The 27,381-nt window shown below is 40.9% G+C and overlaps 1 protein-coding gene across 1 annotated transcript in view; it reads left to right on the forward strand.

The window, feature by feature from the left end:
• The first annotated feature begins 16,410 nt into the window (after positions 1 to 16,410).
• LOC130869286 (nuclear autoantigen Sp-100-like) overlaps positions 16,411 to 27,381 on the forward strand; it is a 47,797-nt gene continuing 36,826 nt past the window's right edge. Inside the window, exons 1-4 of the mRNA XM_057761288.1 lie at positions 16,411 to 16,455; positions 23,569 to 23,713; positions 25,630 to 25,798; positions 26,681 to 26,755. Coding sequence (XP_057617271.1) covers positions 23,570 to 23,713; positions 25,630 to 25,798; positions 26,681 to 26,755 — 388 coding nt within the window. The 5' untranslated portion in view covers positions 16,411 to 16,455; position 23,569. The remainder of the gene's footprint in view (positions 16,456 to 23,568; positions 23,714 to 25,629; positions 25,799 to 26,680; positions 26,756 to 27,381) is intronic.

A 27,381-nucleotide genomic window follows, 5' to 3' on the forward strand; every position in this document is an offset into this window, starting at 1 on the left:
AGGCCAAGCAATTATCTTTATTAATTAACCAATGAAAGCAACAGATAGATAGAAGACACTCCCACATCACTGTATCTTGGCAATCACATCAACCAACTGTTTGAGAGATAAACCAAGATTTACCAAACCAACAATAAAGATTATCAAGATGATAATTTATTTATTTATTTATTTATTTATTTATTTATTTTGATCTCTCGAGACAGGGTTTCTCCATAGCTTTTTGGTTCCTGTCCTGAAACTAGCTGTTGTAGACCAGGCTGGCCTCGAACTCACAGAGATCTGCCTGCCTCTGCCTCATCAAGATGATAATTAACACCATTCTGGTTAAACTGATTATCTCTTCATCTAATTTTTCTATTTTTAAAATTCATGCATTGCGTAATCATAGAGACCCAATTCTCCATTGTACAGTGTTTCCCGTTTTTTAACATGGGAAAAAAACTCTCTTTTAACTCATTCCTCCTTGAAGCATTTCCAATTATCTTACCAAATCTGCCAATGCTGATGAATCAGATGATGGTAATTGTGAAACTGATTACTACTGCATAAAACAGTAGAAGCCCAAGGGGATTTCAAGGCAGCCACCATGTTTGGCAGCTGACCAAGGAGGGAGTTTAGGAAAAGCCCACAATCCTACAGGATTAAAGAAAGGAAAATCAGACTGCTGGGTCAATGACTCCAGCTGCATGGAGCTCCAACCCATGACAGTGGTCGCAAAGTCACAGACAAGCAACTTTCTCGTGAATTTGTGCCCCATATTGGCCACCAGATGTAGGATGAATTTCAATTCTGTGTCAAGAACTTTGCCAAATAAATTATCTCCTCAGGCTTTTCAGTATAAGACTTTCAAGGTTTCCCTACAAGAAACACAAAGGGAGAGAAGATGGGAATTCAGAAAGATGAACAGGAGGGGTAAGAAGTCAAAGTCTTAGGAAGAAAAAGATCAAGTGATTTCAGACGGCCCCTTACCAGTGAATGGATCTGCCTTGGACATCAAAATGGAGTTTCACTAGCCTCCTGTTCTCGTAATTTAGAAAGGCAGACCCTTGTGCATGGATGGAGGCCAGGCTTTTTAAGGGGTTTCGGGTTATTTCTAAAATATCTTTTTTTTGTTGTTTTCTTTTCTTTTTTTTCCATTCAAAAAACTACATTTCCTCCCCTCCTTCCATACCCCTCCCGCTCTCCCAGTCCCCCTCCTCCCTCCCCTTCCCTGCTTTTAAGGTTTGAAACAAATTATTCTGTTCTTGAGTTGTTACTACAATAGTGGGCCATGGATGTTACCTTGGTTGGCTTGCATTACAGCTTAATCCTCGTAAATGTGTTAATTTGCATCCTTTGGATGGCAGCAGAAAAGCCTGTGACCTTTACCATTACCTAGTTGCAGAAAATATAGTAGCATAGCATAGATATAATTTAAAATAAATTTAAATTTAAATATAATTGAAATGTAGTACCAGTGATAAAAATAATATGATTACATATCTGAAAACAATGCACCCATGTGGATGCCTGCATTACAGGATTGTTCCACAGTTCTTCCTCCAGGTCATTGTCTCACACTTGTTCTTCAATAGCGAGTATTGTGGGTTAGACTTGTAATCCCAGCACTTGAAGATGCTGAGGCAGGGGGATTGCTTCAAGATTAAGGATGACTTAGACTCTGTAGTGAGTTCCAGGACAAGTTACAGAGTGAGGCCTGCCTCAACTCCTTCTACCCAAAAATAAAAGTAAAAGAAGAGAATTAATTTTGAAATAAGGTCTTTGTCTTCATTTATATCCGCCCTCTGAATTGGGAAAATCAGAAGGTTTCCTTGGTAGCTGAATCTATTTCTTTTGACATAGTGTACATGGATCTTTCTATGATATATCTCACAAGGTCTTTCCCTGTTTTATTCTCACAATGAAACAAATTTTTTTTCTCATTGAGTATTGACTGAGCATGGCTAGTGCAAGACTACACCTTCACACACTATCTGCAGTTACTACTGTGGGGGTGAGGAGTCTGCAGGAAATGATGCTGGAGCTAAGGGGTGGGATGGCTATTTCTGGGTTTCAAATTAAAAACTGTGTCATGGAAGTCTTCACTGAGCTGGGTCATAGAGGAGGAGAGTTCTAACAAAGTGTAGGATGGGGCTTTCTGCATGGGGGAAAGAAGAGAATGAGAAACCATCCTTCAGTGTGTCTGGAGCTACAGGCAATTAAGTGGCATCCCTCATCTGAGCTTACCGTGAAAATCATCAGGCCAGAAAAAGACGATCTAAATGTTTCCTTGAATCACTGTGGGACACATGGGGGTCAGTTTCCATGAAAATAGCTTGATTTTAACAATGGTGCATCCAGACAGAAATATCTAGAAGGCAATAAAAATATCTTGGTCACAAAAGAAAAGAAAAGACCGCCCCCCTGAATAATTAAATCTCTGTCTTGCAGGCACAGCATCTACCACACCCACCAATGAAGAGGGACAGGTAATTATCCCGAGACCCCCTGCCATGACTTCTAAGAGTATTGTCTACTAATTATTTGTTTTCCATCTCTGCTGCCTTGTACGTTTCAGAATTGACCAATATGTATTTGATCAAATTTGAATTTATTCTATGGTGCTCATATAGTTGTGATTTCACAAGCATAAGAAGCCAGGGCTGCTTTGAGCATCAAAATACTTGAGATAGAGATGGGAACAAACTTGAGAGCCATCAAATAAGTGATCTCTTCTGCTTTCAGAGGGAAAACCCAACAAGACCAGAGTGAACAAAGAAAAATATAACTGCCCCGTGACCTTCTGCCATGATGTCTGAGGCCCTATCTGTCAATTGTTAGTTGTTCATTTCTGCCATGTTATAGTTTGTTAAATTCACTGATGAAAATAAAAAATGAATTTTATTATATGGTATTGTTGTGGTTGATATTTTAAAATATTGTACAGTATAAAAGACCAGTTCTCCAGTTAACATTTGAGACTGAGGTGGGAATGACTCATAATAACAGTAAAACAATGGACTGCCAATATGGCTCAGGAACTAACTGTACTTGCTGCCAAACCTGATGACCTGAGTTCAATCACCAACAACCATATGATGGAAGAAGAAAACAGGTTTCAAAATTTGTCCTTTGCTCTCTACCTGAGTGTCACATGAGTGTCTGTACACATGCACAAATAAAATGTAATTTTTAAAAATCTAAGGGCTGGAAAGATGGCTCTTCCAAAAGACCCTGCTTTATTCCCAGCATTCACATTGTAGCTCCCATCCATCTGTAACTCCAGTTTCAGGACTTCCCATGCCTTCTTCTGACCCTGAAGGCACCAGAATTAGATACAACCACACTTCTTTTGTTCCTTTGCTGGAGACAAGACATTACTCCTTATCTCTGGAGTCTGGATAGCTCATTGGATGACTGAGGCAGATGCTGAGGCTTCTGGTCCATGGACTACTCCTTAGGAGGCAGAGATCTCACCTGATGACTATGCATTAGAACCCCTCATAATGTTTAAGTATCCAGCGTTTTTCTACAGCCCAGACTCAATGACTTAAAACTGGTGTTGAGGGGGTCTTAGTTATTATGTTTTCTCTCTCAGTGTTAAGGATGAACCCTAAAGCCACATTCATGATAGGTTGAACATTCTACCATTGAACTACACTCAAACCTGACTCAAACCTGAAATTTATTTTTAATTCCATGAGTGATTTTAGTCTATAACATGTTGATGGTTGTTACTAAATAAGAAAACAAATTTCTTGCTTAAAACAAGAGGGTAAGTTCAAAGCCTGTCACATCAGGAGACAGCATCACCACCTGCCATGAACCATGGTGTCAATAGAGATCTCCAGAAACTATCCAATCACCAGAGACTCAGCATCAACCACACTGTCATCTAGAGCAGCAATCACTAGAGACATGATACTACCTGCACTAGGAGGAGTGACCACTGGAAGGGTGGCCCTGCCTGCACCAGGAGGAGCTACCATCTCAACCTTGGACCCATCTGGACCTGGAGGAATGAGCACCAGTGATTCTGTCATGCCTGCAACTGAATGAATGTTCATTGGAGCCACTGCTCCCAGTCACATCAATTGAAGGAAGAGGGACCTCCTGAAGAACAAGCTCCACCTATATTAATTGGAGGAAGAGATGGGTAGACAACAAGGTAAGAATATGCTGAACAACAGAAAGAACAATATGACACTACCAGAAACAAGTGGTTCTACAGTTGAGAACATCCCAACTTAGATGAAGTAGAAGAAAATGACACTAAAAGTAACTTTATGGACATGATTGAGGCACTTAAAGAGGAAATAAAGTCTTCCCTTGGAGAAATGGAAAAAAAAATGGAAGAGATCAAAAAAAAAATCTCTTTAAAAGAAACAAGAAAAAGCAGCCAAACAAGTGAAGGCAATAGTTCAAGACTTAAAAACTGAAATAGAGGCAATAAAGAAAACCCAAACTGAGGAAGCTCTGGAAATGGAAAATCAGGGTAAATGATCAGGAACTACAGATGCAAGCATAAGCAACAGAATTCGAAAGATGAAAGAGAGCCGGGCGATGGTGGCGCACGCCTTTAATCCCAGCACTTGGGAGGCAGAGGCAGGCGGATCTCTGTGAGTTCGAGACCAGCCTGGTCTACAGAGCTAGTTCCAGGACAGGCTCCAAAGCCGCAGAGAAACCCTGTCTCGAAAAACCAAAAAAAAAAAAAAAAAAGAAAGATGAAAGAGAGAATCTCAGGCATTGAAGATACCATAGAACAAATAGATTCAGTGGCCAAAGAAAATGTTAAATCCAACTAATAGTTAAAATAAAATATCCAGGCAATCTGAAACACCATGAAAATACCAAACCTAAAAAAAATATAGATAGAGAAAGGAGAAGAAGTTCAGTTCCAAAATACTGAAAACCATATTGAACAAAATCATAGAAGAAAACTTTTCCAACCTAAAGAAGAACATACCTATAAAAATACAAGAAGCTTATAGAACACCAAATAGACTGGACCCAAAAAAATCCCCTCATCACATAATAGTTAAAACACTAAACATAGAGAATAAAAAAAGAATATTAAGAGCTGCAATGGAAAATGCCAAGAAACATATAAAGGCAGATCTATCAGAAGTTAACCCAAATTCTCATTGAAAATAATGAAAGCCAGAAATTCATGGTCAGGTGTTATACAGACACTAAGAGACCACAGATGCCAGCCCAGACTACCATATTCAGAAAAAGTTTTAATCACAATAGATGGAGAAAACAAAATTCCATGACAAAACCAGATTTAAGCAATGCCTATCCACAAATTCAGCCCAACAGAAAGTATTAGAAGAAAAACACCAACCCAAGGAATTTTAGGTACATCAACAAAAACACAGGCAACAGATAATCCTGCACAAACATATCCCTAAGAAGAGAAACACACACACAACCACCAACAACAACAAAAACAAAAATAACAGAAACTAACAATCACTGGTCATTATTATCCTTTAATATCAATGGACTCAACTTGCCTACAAAAAGACACAGGCTAACAGATTGGATATGCAAACAGAATTCATCCTTCTGCTGCATACAAGAAGCACACCTTCACTTCACAGACTGATATTGCCTCAGAGTAAAGGGTTGGGGAAAGATTTCCTATTCAAATGGTCCTAAGAAACAATCTGGTGTAGCTATCCTAATATCTAACAAAACAGACTTTAAACTAAAAGTAATCAAAAAAGATGAAGGTCATTTCATATTCATCACAGGAAAAATCCATTAAGATAAAGTGTCACTTCTGAACATCTATGCTCCAAATAAAAAACATGTAAAAGAAACATTGCTAAATCTTAAATCACACATTAAGCCCCACACACTAATACTTCAGTACCCCCACTCACACCACTGGACAGGTCTGCCAGACAGAAACTTAATAGAGAAATAAAAGAACTAGCATGTTATGATTCAAATGGGCCTAATACACATCTATAGATAATTCCACCCAAACACAAAAGTATATACCTTTTTTCTCAGCACCCCATGTAACCTTTTCTAAAATTGGCCACATACTTGGTAACAAAACAAACATCAACAGATATTTAAAAAATTGGAACAAACCCCTGTATCTTATTGGCTCACCATGGCTTAGGTTATAATTCCACAACACTAATTCCAGAAAATCCCATAAACTCATGAAAATTGTACAGTGCTCAACTGAATCACCACTGGGAAAAAAAGAAGAAATAAAGAAAGAAACTAAAGACTTCCTAAACTTCAATGAAAATAATAGCACAACATACCCAAACTTATGGGAGAGATGAAAATTATGATAAGAAAAAGGTTCAAAGCAGTAAATGAATACATGAAGATACTAGTGACATTCCACACTAGTGTATTAACAGAACAACTGAACAGTCTATAACAAAAATAGCAAACTTATTTAAGAGGAATAGACAAGTGGAAATAATCAAATGGATACCTAAAGTCAATAAAAGAGAAACAAAGAAAGCAACACAAAGAATCAATAAGACAGTTGTAGTAAGAAGAAGCTTACTTCGTCCAGCTTCCCAGCTAGCTTAGCCCCTGAAATAACCACATGGAAATTGTATTAATTAAACACTGCCTGGCCAATTATCTCTAGCCTCTTATTGGCTAACTCTCACAACTTGATTAACCCATTTCTATTAAATCTGTGTATCTCCACGTGACTGTGGCTTACTGGTAAGATTCTAACCTACATCCATCTCAGGCCAGAGATTTATGGCATCTGATACACTTCCCTTCTTCACAGCATTCTGTTCTGTCTACTCTGCCCACCTAAGGGCTGCCCTATCAAAGTATCAAGGCAGTTTTCTTTATTCAACATAGAAAGAAGACACTCCTATACCATTTCCCCTTTTTCTGTTTAAACAAAAAGAAGGCTTTAACTTTAACATAGTAAAATTACATATAACAAAACAGTTACCAAGCAAGAATTACAGTTACAATATTTATATCTATTTTATCTTTATCATAACAAAGGAAAGTTATAACTATCCATTCTTCAACTCCATCAAAGACTCCATACAGAAGGATATAATATTACCTATGCAAACTGGAAGTAAACAATTGCCAAAACTCTAGAAATGACAGAGAAATCTTGCTGCCTGGATAGTCACCCAAAGTTATTCTGTACCGCTGGGGCATCCATCTTCAGCCTACAGTCCCATAGTATCCAGCAGACTTTTCCATGAAGCAGGAAAATTCAAACACAGTTCAGTCACTTTCTTCTGTATCCTGCAGAATGTCTCGCAGACCCTTTCATGAAGCAGGAACCCCGAAGGACTATCTCACCTTTAGGCAAGATCAGCAGTCCTCTCTCTGCAGGTTCTTCATGCAACAGTCCAGGCAAGAGCAGTTTCTTGCCCAAATGGCTAAGCAACTCCATAAGGAAACTCTTCGATGCCCATCTTCCTCTTGAAGTAGATTGGTGCTGCCAGGAGCAGATATGTCTCATTGTCATGAAAATCCCTAAATTATTAAAACATTAAATGCCATATTCTATGTCTTTGAAAGATATGAAGAATGCCTATCTAACTGAAATATATCTCTATAAATCTAGAAAATCTAGCTAACATGACTACAAGCTTGACTATTATCAATGATTATCCATTAACAACCTATATTTCCTAATTATACATTACATTTTAAAATGAACTACACAATCACAATACCTTAATAAAGATCAGAAATGCATATACATAAACAAAATTGTCTTTAAATTTATATCAATAAAGCAAATCCATATCAATGCAAATTATCCATATTTATATCATATCCACCTTTAAATGTAAAAGAGCATTTATAAACAATATTTAGGAATATGGGTGCAGTTTTTTCTCTCCAAACTGCTTCATGGTGTATGAGGGTACTGTCAATCAGGTCCTTTATGGTGTTTCCTTTGTGCTAGGTTCATCTCAGTCTGTAGTTGAATGAAGTAATTTTTTGAGGGTGTTTACAGAAAACTTTCAGGAGGGCATGGTCTATCATACCATTTTGGTCTAGAAGCAATCCACAGGGTCTCATCTTCTGTGAAAACAAAAGAAGAACCTCTTTTCCAAAGCACCATATCCTTAGACCCAAATTTGGAAGTCATGATACTTTTAGAACATACATGCTGGTTTAGCTTAGCAGACAACACAATGAAATGTCTTTCTGTATTTAGTTCCTTCACAATCAAAAAATTCAAAGAAAACACAATAAATGTAATCCAGACTCTGTGTATTTTCCAATTTTACATGGCTTATTTTTATTTCTTTTAATCTATAACTATCTGTACTCTGTCTCTTTAAAGACTTTACCTTTTTTCTTAAGGCACTAACTTTATACTCTTTTTTTTCTCTCTCTCCCAAGCCTATGTACATTTATCTAACAGTATGACCCATTTAGAGGTCTTTTATATCTGAATCTGTCCTATTGCATTGTCTTTAATTCTCTACTGTCTTGAAGAGCTTTTAAAATGCTAAGCTCTTAAGAATCTAAGCTGCTGCAACAATCCCAGGTCAAATACACTTACTGCCTGCTTGCCCTGCCCAGTCCAACATGGCAGAGCCACTTATGCCTCTAAGTCAGTTGTGCCTCTGAGCCTCAGAGTGGCAGGCTGTTCTAGATGTTGGCTCCACCTCTCTTCAATTTCAAAATGGTGGATCTACCATTTCTGCTAGCTCTGTGGCTGCCAGGAAGGAGCCACACTCAGCACTTTAACTCTGAGAATGAGCTTTTTATCTGAGTTATAGCCAAATCTGCCAGGCAGAGCACTGCGCAGCCTGGAAACATCTCTCTGTGTGGCGGCAGAAATCCGCCATGCTCTCCTTCTTGTGCACACCTAGTAAACCTGATTCCGCTGACTGCCCAGGCAGGGAGTGCTGAGTCACAGCATGATCTCAGTCACTTTCCTTCCAACTCTAGTGGACACAGAAATACCCGGGGCCCACAAATGTCATGAAAATGCTTTATAACTGGAGTTTGCCCTGGTGGTACAGCCCAGGAAGGCACATTTTAAAACTGTACAGCTATTGTCCTGCTACAGCTGCTGAGTCAGGGAAATTTCTCTGTGGCACCCTGCCAGCAAAAAGCAAAAAAGCTGTGTTAAACTCTATATTTGTGTCTAGAATTCCTTTTCAAACTGTCTTAGGTTTTACGTGGAGTTAGTTTCCACATTGGAGTGCCACTCTGTAGTAAGAAGAAGAGAGCTTTGTTCCACTACCCGGCTAGCTTAGCCCCCAAAATAACCACATGGAAATTGTATTAACTAAACACTGCCTGGCCAATTATCTCTAGCCTCTTATTGGCTAACTCTCACATTTTGATTAACCCATTTCTATTAAATATGTGTATCACCATGTGACTGTGGCTTACTGGCAAGATTCTAACCTACATCCATCTCAGGCCAGAGATTCATGGTGTCTGCCACACTTCTCTTCTTCTCAGCATTCTGTTCTATCTACTCTGCCCACCTAAGGGCTGCCCTATCAAAGTGTCAAGGCAGTTTTCTTTATTCAACCAATGAAAGCAACACATAGAAAGAAGACCCTCCTAAAGCAGACAATAGTTGGTTCTTTGAGTGAATCAACAAGATAGACAGATCTTTATCCAAACTAACCAAAAGACACAGAGAAAACATTCAAATTAATGAAACCAAAAATGAAAAGAGGGATATAACAACATACACTGAGAAAATCCAGAGAATCATCAGGTCATACTTCAAAAATCTGTACTCCACAAAAGTGGAAAATTTAAAGGAAATGGAAAGCTTTTCCACATACCAAAATTAAATCAAGACCGGATAAACCAATTAAATAGACCTACTATACCTGATCATCTGGATCACCTCAGTTAGAAACCTTGAAGTTGTCCTGAACAGCTTGAAGTCCAAAGATAAATTATAGGTAGTATTTTTCAGCTTAGTGGTGCTAACATATTCCTGAAGGAATTGTCTTTGTACGGTGCCATCATCCTTATATAGACTTCAAAAGTAGCTGTTGAGCATGCTCATGGTGCACTGCAGAGAAATGATAAAGACTCAAATCAAAATAATGTACAGGAATGTAGATGAAACCTTTTTCTAAAATTTCTTAGTACTCTATATGACCATTAATAACATGACAAATTTTTAATACATACATACATACATACATATTGTTCTTATAAAATTTATCCATTAAGAATAGCTGTTAAAGAGTCAAAGTAAAACAAAGAATTATAAGATTAGAGACAATAAAATAGTAAAATAGTCCTCAAATTTTGTTTTTCTTCTCTCCCATATCAGGTGACTTTTTTGACATGAGACAGAGATTTTGGACTTTACTTCAATAAACATGTTTAAGTTTAGAGAGGAAGAGAGCCACACTCCAACTCCGAAGTCAGCTTTAATCTTTAACTCGACTGGGACAACAAAAATCCATTTACATTGTATGTCTGTAGAGAACAACAGAAAAAAAGACTTTCAAAGATTTATGAAATTTTATCCTGTTGGAAATGTAATATACCAATAGGCCAATTTACTCTTTTTCTGAGACATTTTTTACTGGATGATTTGTCCTTTTTCTTCAGATGTCTCATTTGTCCAGTGACCTTCAGATTCCTTAGCTGGATGTCTTTATTTTCTTGAACATAAACAAAGCCCTCCCCAAAAGCTAATTTGGGGGAAATTCTCTTTTGGCAAGTTATAACCGGTCAAATGAAAAGTGTTTGTTATAGGTTGGTTACTCTAGATTAAACAGGCTTATTGTTTGATGAACGATCATCTCTTCTTATTAAGAGGTGTCTGTTGTTCAAATCCAATCTTCATCAATTTTGATGGTATTCATAGCTTTTCTTTTCCAATGGAAACAAAAGCAAAACCCCTTTCCCAATGTAACACAAGTCTTGGTTTCCATTCTGATGTATGTACATCTTTAAAATATATTGGCTGATTTAATTCCATAGTATTTTCCTACTATCCAATTTTCTTTCTCCATAGCTGTCATTCCTTCCTCATTAGCATTTAGAAAGTTCAAAGTTAATAAAGCGTTATGCAATCTATTACTGTGGTTATGTGTCATCCCTTTCTGATTACTGGACATATTCTTTAGAGTCGATTTGATCTTTCTAAAACTGCCTGCCCTGTAGGATTGTGTGGTATATTTATAATATGCTTTATAATATAATAAGCAAAGATGTATTTCATTTTCTTAGAGACATGTGCTAGAATGTTGTCTGTCTTTACTTCTGCAGGTATACCCTTGATGGACATAACTTCTAGCAACTGAGTAATTCTGAATCAACCTTTTCTGAACACAAAGCAGTTGCCCATTGATAACCTGAATAGGCATCAATGATGTACTATAGATATTTTGGTTTTCCAAAATGAATCATGTTCATCTGCCAGATTTTAATCCTTTGAGTACCCTTTGGGTTACTTCCTACAGTGATGGAGGTGGGTCTTGTATTAATCTGTTGCTTTCATTGGTTAATTAATAAAGAAACTGCCTAGGCCCATTTGATAGGCCAACCCTTAGGTAGGTGGAGTAAATAGAACAGAATGCTGGGAGAAAGAAGCCGAGTCGGTGAGTTGCCATGATTCTCCCACTCCGACAGACACGCATTTGATAGGCCAACCCTTAGGTAGGTGAAGTAAACAGAATAGAATGCTGGGAGAAAGAAGCCGAGTCAATGAGTTGCCATGATTCTCTCACTCCAGACAGACGCAGGTTAAGATCTTTCCTGGTAAGCCAGCTCATGGTGCTACCCAGAATATTAGAAATGGGTTAGATCAATATGTAAGAGCTAGCCAATAAGAGGCTGGAACTAATGGGCCAGGCAGTGTTCAAAAGAATACAGTTTCCGTGTAATTATTTCTGGTAAAGCCATGCGGGTGGCCGGGTGCTGGGGACGCAGCCCTGCCACTCTTATTACAACACTACAGGAAGTGGTGTTTGGTTATATAAAGAACAGGTAGGACATTTCCTTATAATTTTCTTGGTTTGTGGCCATGTGATGGAAAGTCTTTTTTTGACCTTTGTTATAGACATGATTTTTAAATAAAATCTGAGGTTTTAAACACATTTCCAATTAAAAATTGATCAATGTCTATATTACCTTGTGCTAGAGGACCTGGCAGACCTGTATGTGATCAGATGTGTGTTATGTATCTGGGATGATTCCTATTCTTGCTTGTATCTTGCTACCTGAATAAATAATAAATTCAATTCTGTATCATCTGGTATAAATTCAGCAGTTTGAATGTGCAAAACAACTCTTTCTGCATATTGTAAATTGGTAATTATGTTGCGAGTTCCTTTAAAATCCCTTAATACCATGAGAATAGTACTGATTCTCTGATAATTCTGATAATTCTGACTTTTGGACAGAGCCATAAGGGTTTTGCTCCACTTAAATTTTCTGATTTGTAACCTGCTTTTCCTGGTTTATTTGTATTAGTATAGAATGTATGGACTCCATTTATTGCCATTTATTGGTATTCTGTACAGTGCAAGGAAGGATCCAGTTAGATTTTTTTATACCTTGAATTCTCTTGCTTTTGGGATAGTCGTTGTTATTCTTTCCAAAAAAATATTACAAGCTCTTTGCCAGCATTTACTTTCTGACCATAGTTTGTGAATTTTCATTATTAAAAGATACTATAATTTCTGTTACATCTATTTCTGGTAATTGACAAAATTTCAATTTTCCTTTTAGAATTAACTCAGAGAGCTTTTTTTTTTTTTTTTTTTTTTTTTTTTTTTTTTTTTTTTTTTTGGTTTTTCGAGACAGGGTTTCTCTGTGGTTTTGGAGCCTGTCCTGGAACTAGCTCTGTAGACCAGGCTGGTCTTGAACTCACAGAGATCTGCCTGCCTCTGCCTCCTGAGTGCTGGGATTAAAGGCGTGCGCCACCATTGCCCGGCTAACTCAGAGAGCTTTTACACTTAAGTTTTTATTTTTTTTACTCTGTTTATGTGGAAAAGAATATATTTTATGATAATATCTTCCCTCTGCATTAAAATTCATATAGGTGAATGTTTGGAGGGTAATATGACCAGAATGAAGTTAAGATTCAGATCCCCATAATCCACATGTGTCTTCTGCAATTTCTCTTCTACCAAAGCCAATGCTGTCTCAGCTTCAGCTGATATTTCCCCAGGATAATTTAAGTTTTTGTCACCATCTAAGGTTTTCTTTAAATGAAACAGTTCATTAGGTTTTGTCCCAATAGTGTGTCATAGCTGGGAAATGTCTCCTAACAGTCTTTGGAAATATTAAGGGTCTGAAATCAATCTCTCTTAATTTGTACCTTTTGGGGTCTAATGTTTTTAAACAATTTTATGACCTAAATAATTAATAGACACTCCTCTTTGCATTTTTTTCAAGAGCAGTTTGTAATCCCCAGAAAGACAAAATTTTCTTTACTTCTTCAAACATTCTTTCTAAAGTATCTACACAGTTAAGAGAGTGATGATGGCTCAGTAGTTAGAATAGTGATGATGTCTCAGTAGTTAGGATAGTGATGTTGGCTCAGTAGTTAGGATAGTGTTGATGGTTCAGTAGTTAGGATAGTGATGATGGCTCAGTAGTTAGGATAGTGATGATGGCTCAGTAGTTAGGATAGTGATGATGGTTCAGTAGTTAGGATAGTGATGATGGCTCAGTAGTTAGGATAGTGATGATGGTTCAGTAGTTAGGATAGGGATGATGGCTCAGTAATTAGGAACACTGCCTGCTCTTCCAAAGGACTGGGGTTTAATTCCCAGTACCCACATGGCAGCTTACAACTGACTGTAACTCCATTTCCAGTGGATTTGACACTTTCATATAGACATAAGTTGAAACACGATTAATAAAAATGCAGGGTCAGAAATTATGGTTCAACCTGAAGAACAGAAAAGCAAAACAGCTAGCCACTGGCTCTTACCTCAACCTCAGTCTGAAATGCCAGATCCTGCCTCCCAGAATCTCAGAAGGAGACTGTGTCTGAGAGCTGTCTCTTCCCATCTTATATTCATCTTTATAGCTGAGATTAAAGGCATGCACCACCCGATTTCTATGGCAACTAGAGTAGCTACTGGGTATAAAGGTGTGTGCCATTGGGGCTATTGGAATTAAAGGTGTATGTTACCATAACCTGGTCTATAAGGCCAAACAGTGGGACTGTTCTACTCTCAGTTCTTTAGGCAGTCTTTATTTATTAAAACACAACTGAAACAACACTACAATAAGTTCTCACAAACACCAATGCATACAAAACAAAAGGAGAAGAGGAAGAGGAGGAAGAGAAAGAAGAGGGGAAAGAAGAGGAGGAAGAAGAAGATGATAATGATGATGATGATGATTTTGATGATGACAAAAAAGAAGGGGAAGTCATTAGAACAGTGTGGTGTGCACACTTCCAGCCTCAGTGACAGGAGTCTATACAAGAAAGGCATGTGTGATGTCAATGGGCTGCAGACTCTTGGTCTCTCACCTATACCCAGGAAACAGGGAATCTCTGTCCTTGTCCACTTAATGACACAGAAGCTAAAATGAAGGGCTATGGGTGATGATGCAGACTCATGGTGGGGACTCTCCAGAGATAAGGCCCTGGACCCGCATCCTACCTCCTCCTGAGCATTATCAAAACCCTGGGCTTCTTCAAAGGTGTTTTTGAAAGATGGTCCTCAGATCTTCAGAAGATGGCAGGTGTGCCCCTGTCCTTGATTTTATCCTTCTCTGCCCTTGGTATTTCTCCTCTTCACACTTCCCACTAGAAATACTATGCTTCCTTCTCTATCTCCCCAGCATCTCAGAAAGTTTGAACCCATGACATCCCTTACCTTACTCCATCAGGTACTAGGCATTGGTTCAGTCTCAATGCAGTCTCTAAGAGCTCAAATGTTGTAGCCCAAATGTTGTAGCCAAAGCCCACTGGGCCCTGGGGATAATTGTATCATGTGATGAAATTGCCAGGGCTTCTGGCCTCTGTACTCTCCTGGTTCACAGGTAGAAGGGAACTTGAGGAAAGAGGCAGGCTTAGGCTAAAACAAGTTCAGGGCCTCATAGCCTCAAGCTTACCATTTTCCCCAACGTTCCTTCTAAACCATCTGACAGATAAGCAACATAAAAGGACAGGATTGGGGTCAAAATGCTGCCTGGGGCTAGAGTTGGCTCAGTCCTTGAGAACATTCCACTCATACAGAGGACCAGGGTCTGATTCCCTACACCCGTATCTGGTGACTCACTACTGGCTCTAAGTCCAGCTCCAGGACTGCCACACCGTCTTCTTGCCTTGTCAGCCACATGAACTCATGTGTATACACCTCCACACAGAAACATGCACACACTTTAAAAAAAAATAAATTCATTTCAAAATGGTTTGTTCATGAAATAAGTAGAATTGGAGACCTGGATAAAATGTGAGACAGTGAAAGGAGCCCTGAAAATATGACTTCAGGCCTGGCCTCAGGCTGCTGCCATCAGTCACACCCACGCCAGGCCTGTGCATTTGAGCTAAGGATGAGAACAGAGCCCTGGTCCACACAGGCAAGAAGACTGCTGGAGACCTGACAGGACTCAGGCTCACCCAGTCCCCTGGTTCCTCAGAGAGAGCAACAGAGAGGAACCTGGTGTGTCCTGATGATCCCTCAGGGGCTTCCTGAAGGACTCCCTGGAGGTGTCTGCCCATCTCTCTCTAGGTTCACATCTCAGAAGGGTGGACAAGTTCTGTCCTTATGCCCTGGTGGCCACTGTGGCAGACTTCCTTCCACTCTTGAGCTCTAGGCTGGGATGACAACTCCTCAGTCAGTGCTCTGACCCAGAGTGTCTATCAGGCTGGGGGATCTCCCCCCTACAGCCCTACTTCTCCTGAGGTCTGAGGGAAAGCTTCTCTTGGTCAGGATCCAGCTCTGGATTTTGCTACTAGCCTGAAAACCTGAAAGTGTTTGACCCTCCTCCCCCATCTCTCTCCCACCCAAGTTCTCTCCTTCCCAAGCCAGTTCAGCCAGGGACAAGATAAAATAGAGATTACAGCCAACCCTGGGGAAATCTGTTCCCGTAGACACAGGGGTGACTAACAGTTTGGGTTAGAATGGAGTTGAGTTGTTGCTGTTATTGCCTTTGGGTTGCTGCTTTATTTTCCACCCTTGTATAAATAAGGCTACTACGAAGACCTGGCCCTGCATTTTTCTGGTGTGCCCCTTTGCAATGCACTAGCTCCCCTTTTCTCCTCCCCCTGCCACCACATTCCAGGAAAGAAAGAAGGAACAGTGTCTCAGAGCAGTCCAAGTGAGGGTAGAGAAATACTTTCGTTTTCCTTTTCTCCATCTGGGAGGAGCCCTCCCTGGTGAGTTAGTACTCACGCTGACTTCCTGCTCTCAGCTGTGGGTCACAACACACAGTCTGTCTGGAAGCCTGTGAGGAGACCAAGGATCAGAGCTCACCCTCCCAAGCCTCGAGCAGGAGTTGGGAGACAGAAGGTAGCAGCTTCAGCAACAGGTGAGTCTTTCTTCCTCTGTAGCTTTGCCCTCTGACAGCTTGGGTGATTTCATGTCTTGATTAAGTGCTAAAGTTTCAGTCAGTCCAAAGCCCTGGACATGAAGAACCTTTGCACTATAGTTAGAGAGGAGAGACAAGAGAATGGGAGGGAAAGGAAGAGAAAGAGAGACACAGAGACAGTCAGAGTGTGACAGACAGACAGAGGGTGACAGAGACACAGAGACAGCGAGACAGAGACAAGCAGACACAGAGACAGAGAACACCCGGAGCTTTTGAAACTGAGTAAGATATCTGCTGGCAAGGCCAGCTTGCCATAACCCACAGTCATAACGTTCTTGTATGCAACACTGTCAGCTGTCAGAAGGAGACTCTGGTCACAGCTGTAAGGGACTCCTGGTGACCTCTGTGACCTCTGTGACAGGGTTCTGTTGTTATCTCATGAACTCTGCCTCTCTCTGCTTTCACTAAGTCACCTCAGGGAAGAAATTCAAATAGCAGATTCTCAGGGTCAACATCAGTACCCTCTGTCCTGGTCTCCTACCTGTCTGGCAGGACTTGTCACCTAGGAAGCTGTCCCAGGCTCACTCCTGGTCTGAGCTCTCCCTGTCAGATTTTGATCCAAGGAAGAAAAAAAGGCAAGAAAGGCCCTGGCTAGCAGCGGCCACGGCAAGCTGCATGTTTTTATTTTCACTTCAGCGTCCTGTCCTAGGAGGGTGACTCCTCTGACAAGGACATGGTCGACCTCTGTCTGCTCCATAGTGGTGATCAGATGTGCTCCTCAGAAACAGTGTCAGTCAGGGTGTTTGCTACTGCACAGGAAGTGAAACATTTCCAGTACTGCCATTGAACCCAGGGCCTCCACTATGCTTGGCTATGTGTCTCTATCTATTTTAAAGATTTTAGAATCCGTGTTTTGCTATGTTACTCAGGCTGGCCTGAACTCATTCCACAGTGCGGAATGGCCTTGAACTTACGATCCTGGTGCCTCAGTCTTCTGAATGAGTGGGGATACAGGCCACTGTTCAAAAGCTTTATATCTTGTGGAATTATAGAAAGTATAAAACCACTTTTAACTGTCCCCCATGCACAATCCCCAAAGCTCCTAGTCTTGGATTCAGCCTTTACATATGTATATTAGACAGTGTCTCTTGGTCTTCTTGTTGTGTAGTGTAGGCTGTCTTAAAACTTGTTATGTAGACCAGGCTGGCCTGGGACTCACAACAGAGACCCACCAGCTTCTGCCTCCCAGGTACTGGGATTAAAGGTGTGCTTGTCATGCCTGGATCTTCCTTATCTTCTAAAACATTTATCATGAGTGTTTGTGTATGCATGCCTGTGCGCATGAGTTTGTGCACATGGGAGAGACAGAGTCAGTCATAGTGACAGAGACACAGAGAGACTGCCATTACGTCAGGTGCCTTTGGAGGCCAGAAGAGGGTGTCAGATCCCTGTAGTTGGAGTTACAGATGGGTCTGAGCTGCCAGACATGGGTGCTGGGAACTGAGCTTCCATCCCTTGGATGAGCAGTCAGTGCTCTTAACGTCTTTTTATCTTTTCCTATGCGTTTCTGTGCTTAACATGTTCATAAATATGTAATGTGTATTTTCATTTTGTAATACTGTTCTGTGTTTTGAGTCTTAGATTATGTAAAAAGTAGAAACCTTATCGAAGTTTGCACAGAATGTTTGCACGTTTTCTTTATCCCTTTTTGCCAGCTACCCACTCTTCAGAGTACTTTTATATGAACCGAGAGATTCATAATTTTATTATGCTTATGTGTGCATGTGTGTGCTTGTGTCATGGAGTCAGAGGACACTGTGGAGGAGTTGGTTCTTTCCTTCTACCTTGTGGTTTGTGGGATCCAACGGATCCTCGGTTGCTGGGTCATTTCAGTTCTCACTGGGAGTCTTAAACCAGCCTGCTTTGGATGGGTATTTCGGTCACTATCACAGTTCACTGTCATCAACAAGCTGTAAGAACAGCGGTCACATAATTCATTTCATTTAATTTCATTTGTCTTGTGTCTAAAACAAACAAGAGTGGAGTTCCTGAGTCAAAGGGCAGCAGTGACCACTTGCTTGTCGACGCCTCCACATGGCCTGTGAGGAGGCGGAGTCATTGCTCTTCCTGCCAATAGCAAACGAGATGAGGAGTCTCCCCTCTCTCAGCCCGAGACTGCAGAGGTGACAGAGATGTGTGTTCGTTTGCATTCTCCCTATTAAGTGTTATCTTAATTAGAATACTTTAATTTTGTGAAGAGTCACCATGACACAGACAACTCTTCTAAAGAAAATCATTAATTGGGGTGGCTTGATTACACGTTCAGAGGTTCGGTGCATTAGTATTAGGATGGGGAGCAGGGCAGCATGCAGGGAGAAGAGGCGCTGGAGCTGAGAGTCCTATAGCATGACTCAGAAGCAGCAGGAGGTTGATTTACTGTCACTCTGAGTAAAGATTGAGAAAAAGACCTCAAAGCCTGGCTCCACAGTGACTCACTTCCTCCAAGGCCACACCCCCTAATAGCGCCACTCCCTTCGGGAGCCATTTTCTTTCCAAACTCCACAAGTAGAAAATGGGTTGCTTTCCCTGTGCACTGACTGGGAAATTCCCTCCTCTAGGACTGGTTTAGTTTTCATTGCCCTTAATCAGATGTTATCCCTTCTTCTATGCATTTGCTAAATATGCTGGGAACTGTGGGTAAGACCCATCTGTGTGACTACATTGCACTTTGTTGGGTGTAAGATAAAAGCATCCGCAAATAAAACCATACGGAAGGCACTGACAAAATCAAGCACCTTTGTGGTTTAGCGTTTCCACCTGCAGAACCTGGATTTGAACCTGGAGTTTCTTCCTTATCAGGCAAGTTCTCTACCCATGAGCTATAACCCAAGCCCCCTTTTTACTTTTGAATTTTGAGACATAGTTTCAATCCATTGCCCAGGCTGATCTTGAAACTTTGATTCTCCTGCTACAGCTTTCTGAGTAGCTAGACCCATAGACCTGCCTCACCAGGCCTGGCATGAGGTTTTTCCTTGGTTGGTTTGACCACCTCTGGTCTTCAAGTAATAGATCTTAGTCTATCTTTATTCAGAGAAAGTTTCTTTTTCTGTATCTCCACATTAGCCTCCCCAGTTCTCACTGCCCCTGAAGTTTTCCTCTTTCTGATTTTTAACTTCCCACCCATAAGAGCTGTCTCTAACTCTTCCTCCATGACAAAAACTTAATTTTGAGTAGGCTTGTTTTTTGTCATTTCTAAATTTTAAAAAATTGTGTGTGTGTGTGTGTGTGTCATGGTGCATGTGCAGAGATCAGACAGAGGACACTGTTGGGTGTTGGTCTTCATCTCCCATCCCATGTGAGGCAGGTTCTCTCCTTTTTCTCTGTGCCCACTATGCTGGTTGGATGGTGAAGCTGGCAGGGCCTTTCCTGTCTCCTTTTGAGCTGCAGACATGCTGGAACTGCAGATATGCCTGTAGTATCTGACTTCTATGTGAATTCAGGGGATTTGAACTCAAGTCTTTACACGAGTGCGCCAAGCACTAAACCATCTTCCTAGTCCTGACTTTTAATATAGTTTTTGAAATTATTTTATTACTTTATGTGTATGGGTGCTTTTCCTACATGTATATATCCATACAACATGCCATGCCTGGTAACCCAGAAAGCCATAAGAGGATGTTAAATTCCCCACGAGTTATAGACACTTATGAGTCATCATTTGGGTCCTGGGAACTGAACCTGGGTCCTCTAGTATCTTCAGCGCCTGGGATTCCTTCTTCTATCTCTTGTATGCTGTTGGCTATACTTTTCTCTGTAGTTCCTGTTCATTCACCCAGATTTTCCACATCCAGTGATCCCTTGGTTTGTTTCTTCTTTATTATCTCCATTTCGGTCTTTAAGTCTTGAACTGTTTCCTTTACCTGTTTGATTTCCTTTTCTTGTTTTTCTTGGGTATCTTTGAGGGATTTATTATTTTTTTCTAACTTTTTGTTTGTCTTCTCTTCCATTTCTTTAAGGAAGTTTTTCACTTGCAGTTTAAGGGTCTCCATCATTTTCCTAAGGTTATGTTTAAAGTCAATTTCTTCTACTTCTTCTTGGTCGTGGATCTAAGGACCCCACAGATGGAAAGGAATGCTTGGGAGCAAGTTGGAAAGGGATAAATAAAGCCAGTAGCCAGGGAGACTCCCCTCTGAATGGCCAGAAACGTTTTTGGAATTGGAGGGGGCCTGTACTCCATTTTTAAGATGTCACGCTGCCGTCAGGCAGGCACACACTTACCCCTCCAGATGGATCTCCTCAGTACAGGAGCAGGAACACTTGCTGGGCCAGGGACCTGGCAGACAAAAGGGCAGGCTTGGCAGGGGCAGGGTCATATAGAACAAAGAAGCCCCTGAGGCAGGAGCACTCACCGTTGGCTCCCCAAACCCTCAGCCCCAAAGCAGGCTGAGTTGGGGGATCCTAGGAGCCTGCAGATGAAAAAGGGTGCTTGGGGGCAAGATGGAATGGGAAAAATAGAGAAAGCCAGTAGCTGGGGCGACTCCCCTCTGAATGGCCAGAAACATTTAGGGAATTGGAGGGAGCATTCTGTTTCAGGGGCGTTGGGCCAGCCAGGCAGGCACACACTACTCTTCTGGATGGATCTCCTCAGTCCATCCATGAGTTTTATAAAGAAGGCTCAGAGGTTCCTTACTCACAGGTACCAGAACTTTCCTCTGAAGTTAGGAAAGTGTCAGTTTGGTCACCCATTTTGTCTGTGACACAGGCTGGCTTCTTCTGAGCCTGGACCTAGCACTGTTTAGGATTCTTGGTCTGTCCAGGTTAGAAGCTATGCTCTGAAGTTAGGCAGATGGCCAGTTTGATTGTTGGCCTAGGTGAGGCCATAGGTTAGGCTCTAACCAGATGTGTGCCTTGCTATTGGACTGCTTGGATGGGCAGAGCCAAGGTTATGCTTTGCTGTGAGGCAGAGCCAGCATATTGTCCTGGGGAGTGAGCTGTCTCTGTATCCAGACTGGAATGCTGGCTAGGAAGACCTGGTCAGTGTGGTCCCAGAATAGATGGAGGTACAGCCTGGTTTTGCAGATCACAGCAGTTGATTGGGTTCTCCCATAGGATGTCACTGATAGTGGGGGCACAGCTCCATCCCCAGTCTGCCATCCCTGCCCCATTCTTTGTTTCTCCTTGGTCTGCTGGTGAGTCATCCAGTGTTCTTCACTGAGCAGAACAGATGGAGTCTCCTGAAGGCACCTGAGAGTTCTGGGGAGCTGTATGCTCTCATTTGGTTCTGTTTCCCCACTATAAAGAAAGTTTAGATCCAGGGTCACCACCTTGGTAACCTGTTCCAGCCTGAGCAAGGGGCAATGCAGTCAAAATGAAACTGCTTACTTGTCCTTCTGATGTGAGTTTTGCAGCCCATGTGTAAGGTTTAGCCTCCTCCTCCTCCAGTTCTTTGGAGTGTGGGGAGTGATATTTGCTGCTTGGTTGTTCTGTGCTGAGAATTAAATTCATGGATATACTGACATCAACAATATATCTTTTTAACCTAAGTGTTGTTTGTCACATCCTGACATTCCTGTTCAGACTGTGGGAACATCCAATCATACAGTGTTAGGGTTTCTATTGCAGTGATAAATCACCATGACTAAAAACTACCTGGGGAAGAAATGGTTCTTTTGGCTACACATTCACGTCACAGTCCATCACCAAAAGAAGTCAGGGCAGGAACATGGAGGCAGGAATCTGAGCAGAAACTATGGAGTATCACTGCTTACTGGCTGGATCAGTTTGCTTTCTTATATACCGGAGGACCAGCTGTCCAGGGGTGACAATGCCCACAGGAAACTGGGCCCTCCCACATCAATCACCAATCAAGAGCATGCCCCACACACTTGCCTACAGGCAATACAGAAGGAGGCATCCTCTTTTCCAACTGAGGTTCCTCTTTTCAGATAACTAGCTTGTGTCAAGTTGACAAAAAACAAAACAAACAAACAAAATTTTAAAACCCAAATCAGCTAGGATACAATGTGTGTTTGTTCTTCACAATATCTGCCTTTTCCCATGCTCCAGACGGTAGAAAATGCAGCCTGTCACCTGTAACGATCTGTTCATCTTTTTGGATATCCACTCTCACAGTTTATTGAGTATAACTTACTTGCAATATGATTTCCTATTTTAATGTACGTTCCCATGACTTTTACAGAGCCATGCAACCAGCAGCACAGTCCAGGTTTGGATCTTAGGCCTTACCCATCCCGAGAAGAACCCCTCACAGTTGTGGACAGTCCGATCTTGGTCCCTTAGTCCACGCAACCACACATACATCTGTCTCTCTAGAGAATTTCTGGGCATTTTATAGATATGGAATTATCCATTATGTGGCCTTCTGTGTGTGGCTTCCTTTATTAAGAAAATATATTTTTGAAATCCATTCACTCACAGAATATATTAGCATTTTGCTCCTTTTATTGGGGAATGGTATTTCATTGTATGGCTTGTTCAGGTTAATTTTCTACCCTCCAATGAAAGTATATTTTAACTGTTCCTAACTTTTGCTTTAGATAATGCTACTAGAAATATTTGCATATAAGCTGCTTAGAATATTCCTTTTCACATTGAAAGTACATTTCAACTGTTCCTAACTTTTGCTCTCAATAATGCTACTAGAAATATTAGCATATAAGCTGCTTAGAATATTCCTTTTCACATGTACAGGAACATGTAGTAGTGGAATTTTTGAATCATAATTAATATTATGTTTCACCTTATTTTTGTATGTGTGTGGATGTGCAGTATACATGCATGTATGTAAAAACATTCACATGTGTGAGGGCTTATGTGTGCAGATGCACATATATGAATGTGCACATGTGTGTAGAAGTCAGACCTTGATGCTGGGAGTCTTTGTCCATCTCTCTCCATCTTATATAACAAGGCAGGTTCTCTCTCACTTGAACCCAGAATGTGGAAATTTATTGGCGTTACCTCATTTTATTTATTGGGGTTAACTCAAGACCACCTATTTAATGTCTGTTAGTTCTTTATAGTCTTTCTTTCATTTCCACACGCATGTAGTCCAAGTCCTGATAACCATTTCCCCATGGTATTTCCCTCCAGGATGTCCACAGCACGCGAAAACACAGAATCTATTTTCCGGCTCTTCAGAATACTTAAATTGGACATTTCAGGTGCAATAAAAGGTTTATTTCCTTTCTTAGAGGTCCTCCGTGACTACAGTGTTATCAGCGATAGGCAGTATGACGTAAGTGAAGTTTCATACATTCTGACCCAGAAAAAAACATAAAATAAAAAAAGATGGAATTAATTTTTAAACAAAGTTTTCACCTCTCTGCTCATGTTTGTGTGTGTGTGTGTGTGTGTGTGTGTGTGTGTTCACATAGGTGCTGGTGCCTACAGAGTTCAGTCAAGATCTCCAGATTCCCTGGAACAGGAGATACAGGCAGTTGTGAGACACCTGATGTGGGTGCTGGGAATCACCCTGGGTCCTCTGTAAGAGCAGCATGTGCTCTTAACCATGAGCCAGCTCTCCAGCCTGCACCAAATTTTTGACAAAGAATTATTGACAAAGTTTTCATAGCATTTTGTAGAGATATTAGCTCAATAATAAATTCATGAATTATAAATCAGAATTCTGAACTCAGTTTTAAAATCTGCCTTTCTGGGGAGCAACATGTATCATGTAAATATTTCTAGAAGTGTTCTCTCATTGTAGCAAGGGGAGGAGAAGCGGAGGCCTCAGGAGAAGGTCCTGCTTCTATCTGAGGGGAAGGTGTTCCATGATTCCTTCTGGAATCAGGGTGAGTATTGTTGAAGACAAGCCAGAGTAGAATAGGGGTTCTCCAATGATGGGCAATGTCTTATGCATTTCACACCATGTAAATTACGCAATTAAAATGAAACTAAACTAACAAACTAAAACTCAAAGTGTTTTTACTTTACTATTGAATAATTTTATTGAACTGACTTAGTGATATTTCACTGAGCACATTTTATTTTAATTAATATCTATTTTTAATCCCTAGCTCTAAGAACAAAATACCTACAGGGTCTCTTTTAGAGCAATTGTTTGGACCTATTCATTTTTATTTTATATATACAACTGTTTTCTCTGCATGCGTGCTATGTACCACCAGTATTCCTGGTGCCTCTGGAGGGCAGAAGAGAGCTCCAGATCCCCAGACACTGGAGTTACAGGTGGTTCTAAACACCTGAGGGGTGCTGGGAATCGAACCCAGGACCTCTGCAGGGCAGCAGATACACTCAACCACTGAATCATCTCTCCAGCTCCTTTAACTTTTTTTTCTTTATGAATACTTGGCCCTCCAGTAGAGTTCACGGTCAGAGGAAATGGACATCTAGTTTCCTACAGGAGGAAAGGTGGTGTCAGATTAACAAAACAGCATTGGCCACCTGCCATGTTAGCTAACTGGTTTTTGTTGTTGTTTTTTAAGAATGCATCTATCTTATTTTTATTTTTATGTGTACAAGTATTTTGCTTGTGTGTATGTGTGTATACCATTTGTGTGCCACAAAAGAGCACTAAATCCCTTGCTTTTTAGTTACAGGTATTTGTGAGGTGTTGTGTGGATGCTGGGAACCAAACTAGGGTTCTTTGCAAGAACAGCAAGTACTCTCAAAATGAACCATATCTTTAGTCTCTCCATTCTAAAAAAATGAATTTATTACTTATTTACCTGTAAGTATGTGTATGTTGTTATTTTGTGTGCATGTGTGTATGAACCTGCTGCTCTGCACGTGTAGAAGTCAGAGGATGGCCTGTGGCTAATTGGCTCTCCTCTTTCACCATCTGAACCTCACTGACTGAATTCAGACCATCAGGATTGGTGACAAGTGTCTGTAACCCACTGAACCATCTCACAAGCCCCATTGTTAACCCTTAGCCCTAGTGTTCCTTTGTTACAGAAAGTGGCCCTTCTTACATGTCATAGAAATGATGGTTGGAGCTCAAAGTCACTAGCTAGTATTTTCACAGAGAAAATATGCACTTGTTTCATGAAGTAACCATGCAAATATAAAACTTTTCAATAGAAGATATGTCTGTTGCAGATTGAGGTACACTAACTATAATTGTTTCCTAGGGTTCTTCTGTGACCTGGAAGTCTGCATTTAAATTTTCTCTATTAAACATCTTTTAAGGATTTTCAAGAATCCCATAGAAACCTGATCCCTTTACGAAAAGTGGTCTACAGAGTCTTGGAAGAATTGGAAAAGAAACATGACCTGAAGGCTCTAAGGTTATTGTTCTGTAAGCAAAATATGGAGGCATACCCTGATTTGGAATGCATTTTTGAAAGATTTAAAAATGGTAATTGGGCTTAGTATCACCCTTGGAGATCACAGTCCTTATTTCCCCTCAATAACCATATATTAAACATCTACCATGTGTCTTATACAGTGTAGCACAATCTGAGCTATAGCAGTTTAAAAATTAACACGTTATGTACCATCACAAAACTAACATCTAATGGCTAATGTTGACACCCTCCCGAGGTCTGGTAGGCTGGGTATTCAGGCTAAGACAATGAAAGTCCCCATGAGCATCAGGCTATGTAGAAGAGGACAGAAAGAACTGAGTCCCTGTAGGGTAGCCCTGCTGTGTCTCTTCAGTGGAGCCCTTATAATATTATACATAGGAGTCCATCAGGTTCACTACCACCCATCTTTAGTGACAGCTCAGCTGTGGGTTGCAGGATCCAACTTAGCTTAGCACCCCATGCTCATAGAAATCAACAAAGTGTGAGTGAGTTTTTCAACCCCATCTTGTTCATCTTTAAAGCCTGCCCATCATCAAGCTTCCAGATCCTAGACCTTCTATCCAGGAAAGCCCCTCTTTCTTCTTATAATTGTTACAGCCTGGAAACCATGTTGAGTTTCTATTTTTTTTTTTCTATTTTGATGTCTACCTTGCCTGTCCTGTGATTACTGGAATACAGCACAAATGTGTCTTATACCTTTTTAGTCTTGACCCTGAGTGCCTCCTTTCTATATGGGAAGCATAAAGTCTCCCCTGTGGGAGTCTTCTCTGTCCCAGGACATGCTGGGTGAACTTTGTCATGTTGGACACACTGAAGTTGGAGTGATGGCAAGACTGGAAACTCCTAAATGTGTAATGCAGAAATGCTGCCCCTTGTCCCTGCTAGAGATCTCTAATGGCTCCTCCTCTTCTTCCCTCTCCCTCCCATTTCAGTCTTACCACAGAACCAATTGTGGTCCGAAGAAATCGATAGAAGGTATCCGAACTCACAGCTCAGTGTTGAACAAGGTAACTATACCTGGAGAGAGGTTATTATTGCCACAGAGACCAGTAAGTAAAGGTGATCCTTAGCAGAATGTGACTTGGGGAAAAGCAGAAAGCAGTGAGGGGAGTGGCTAGGAGCCTGGTGTTAGTATTTCTGCACTGGGACAAATTACCCAGGAGAAGCTGGGCACTCAAATTCTGAGGCAGAAGGATTGTGAGTTTGAGAACAGCCAATTATACATAGTAAAACTCCCTCAAAAACAAAATAGATACCCGAGAAGTCAATTAATTTCAGTTCATGATGTTAGGAACTTCAGCCCAGATGGTTTGACCTCATTTGTTATGGTGGGCATGACACCAAGGAAGGGATTGGGAGAAGCAAGGCTGTTTGCTTCATGGTGATCTGGAAGCAATAAGGAGTGGATGTTCCTGTGTCCTTCAAGGATACACCTCAGTGATCTAAGTTTCTTCAGCTCAGCTCTGCCTATTAAAGGTAAAAGCAACACCCAGTAGTGCCATTCTGAGGGGCAAACCTCTAGAATATGAGTCGTGGAAGGAGGATGCACTTGAGATCCAAGCTGACCAGCCTCTAGTGGGATGTAAGGTACTGGCAGAGCAACCATGGCAGCAGACGGGCAGCCTGATACCCA

This window comes from Chionomys nivalis, chromosome 2 (assembly GCF_950005125.1).
Source record: "Chionomys nivalis chromosome 2, mChiNiv1.1, whole genome shotgun sequence".
NCBI lineage: Eukaryota > Metazoa > Chordata > Mammalia > Rodentia > Cricetidae > Chionomys > Chionomys nivalis.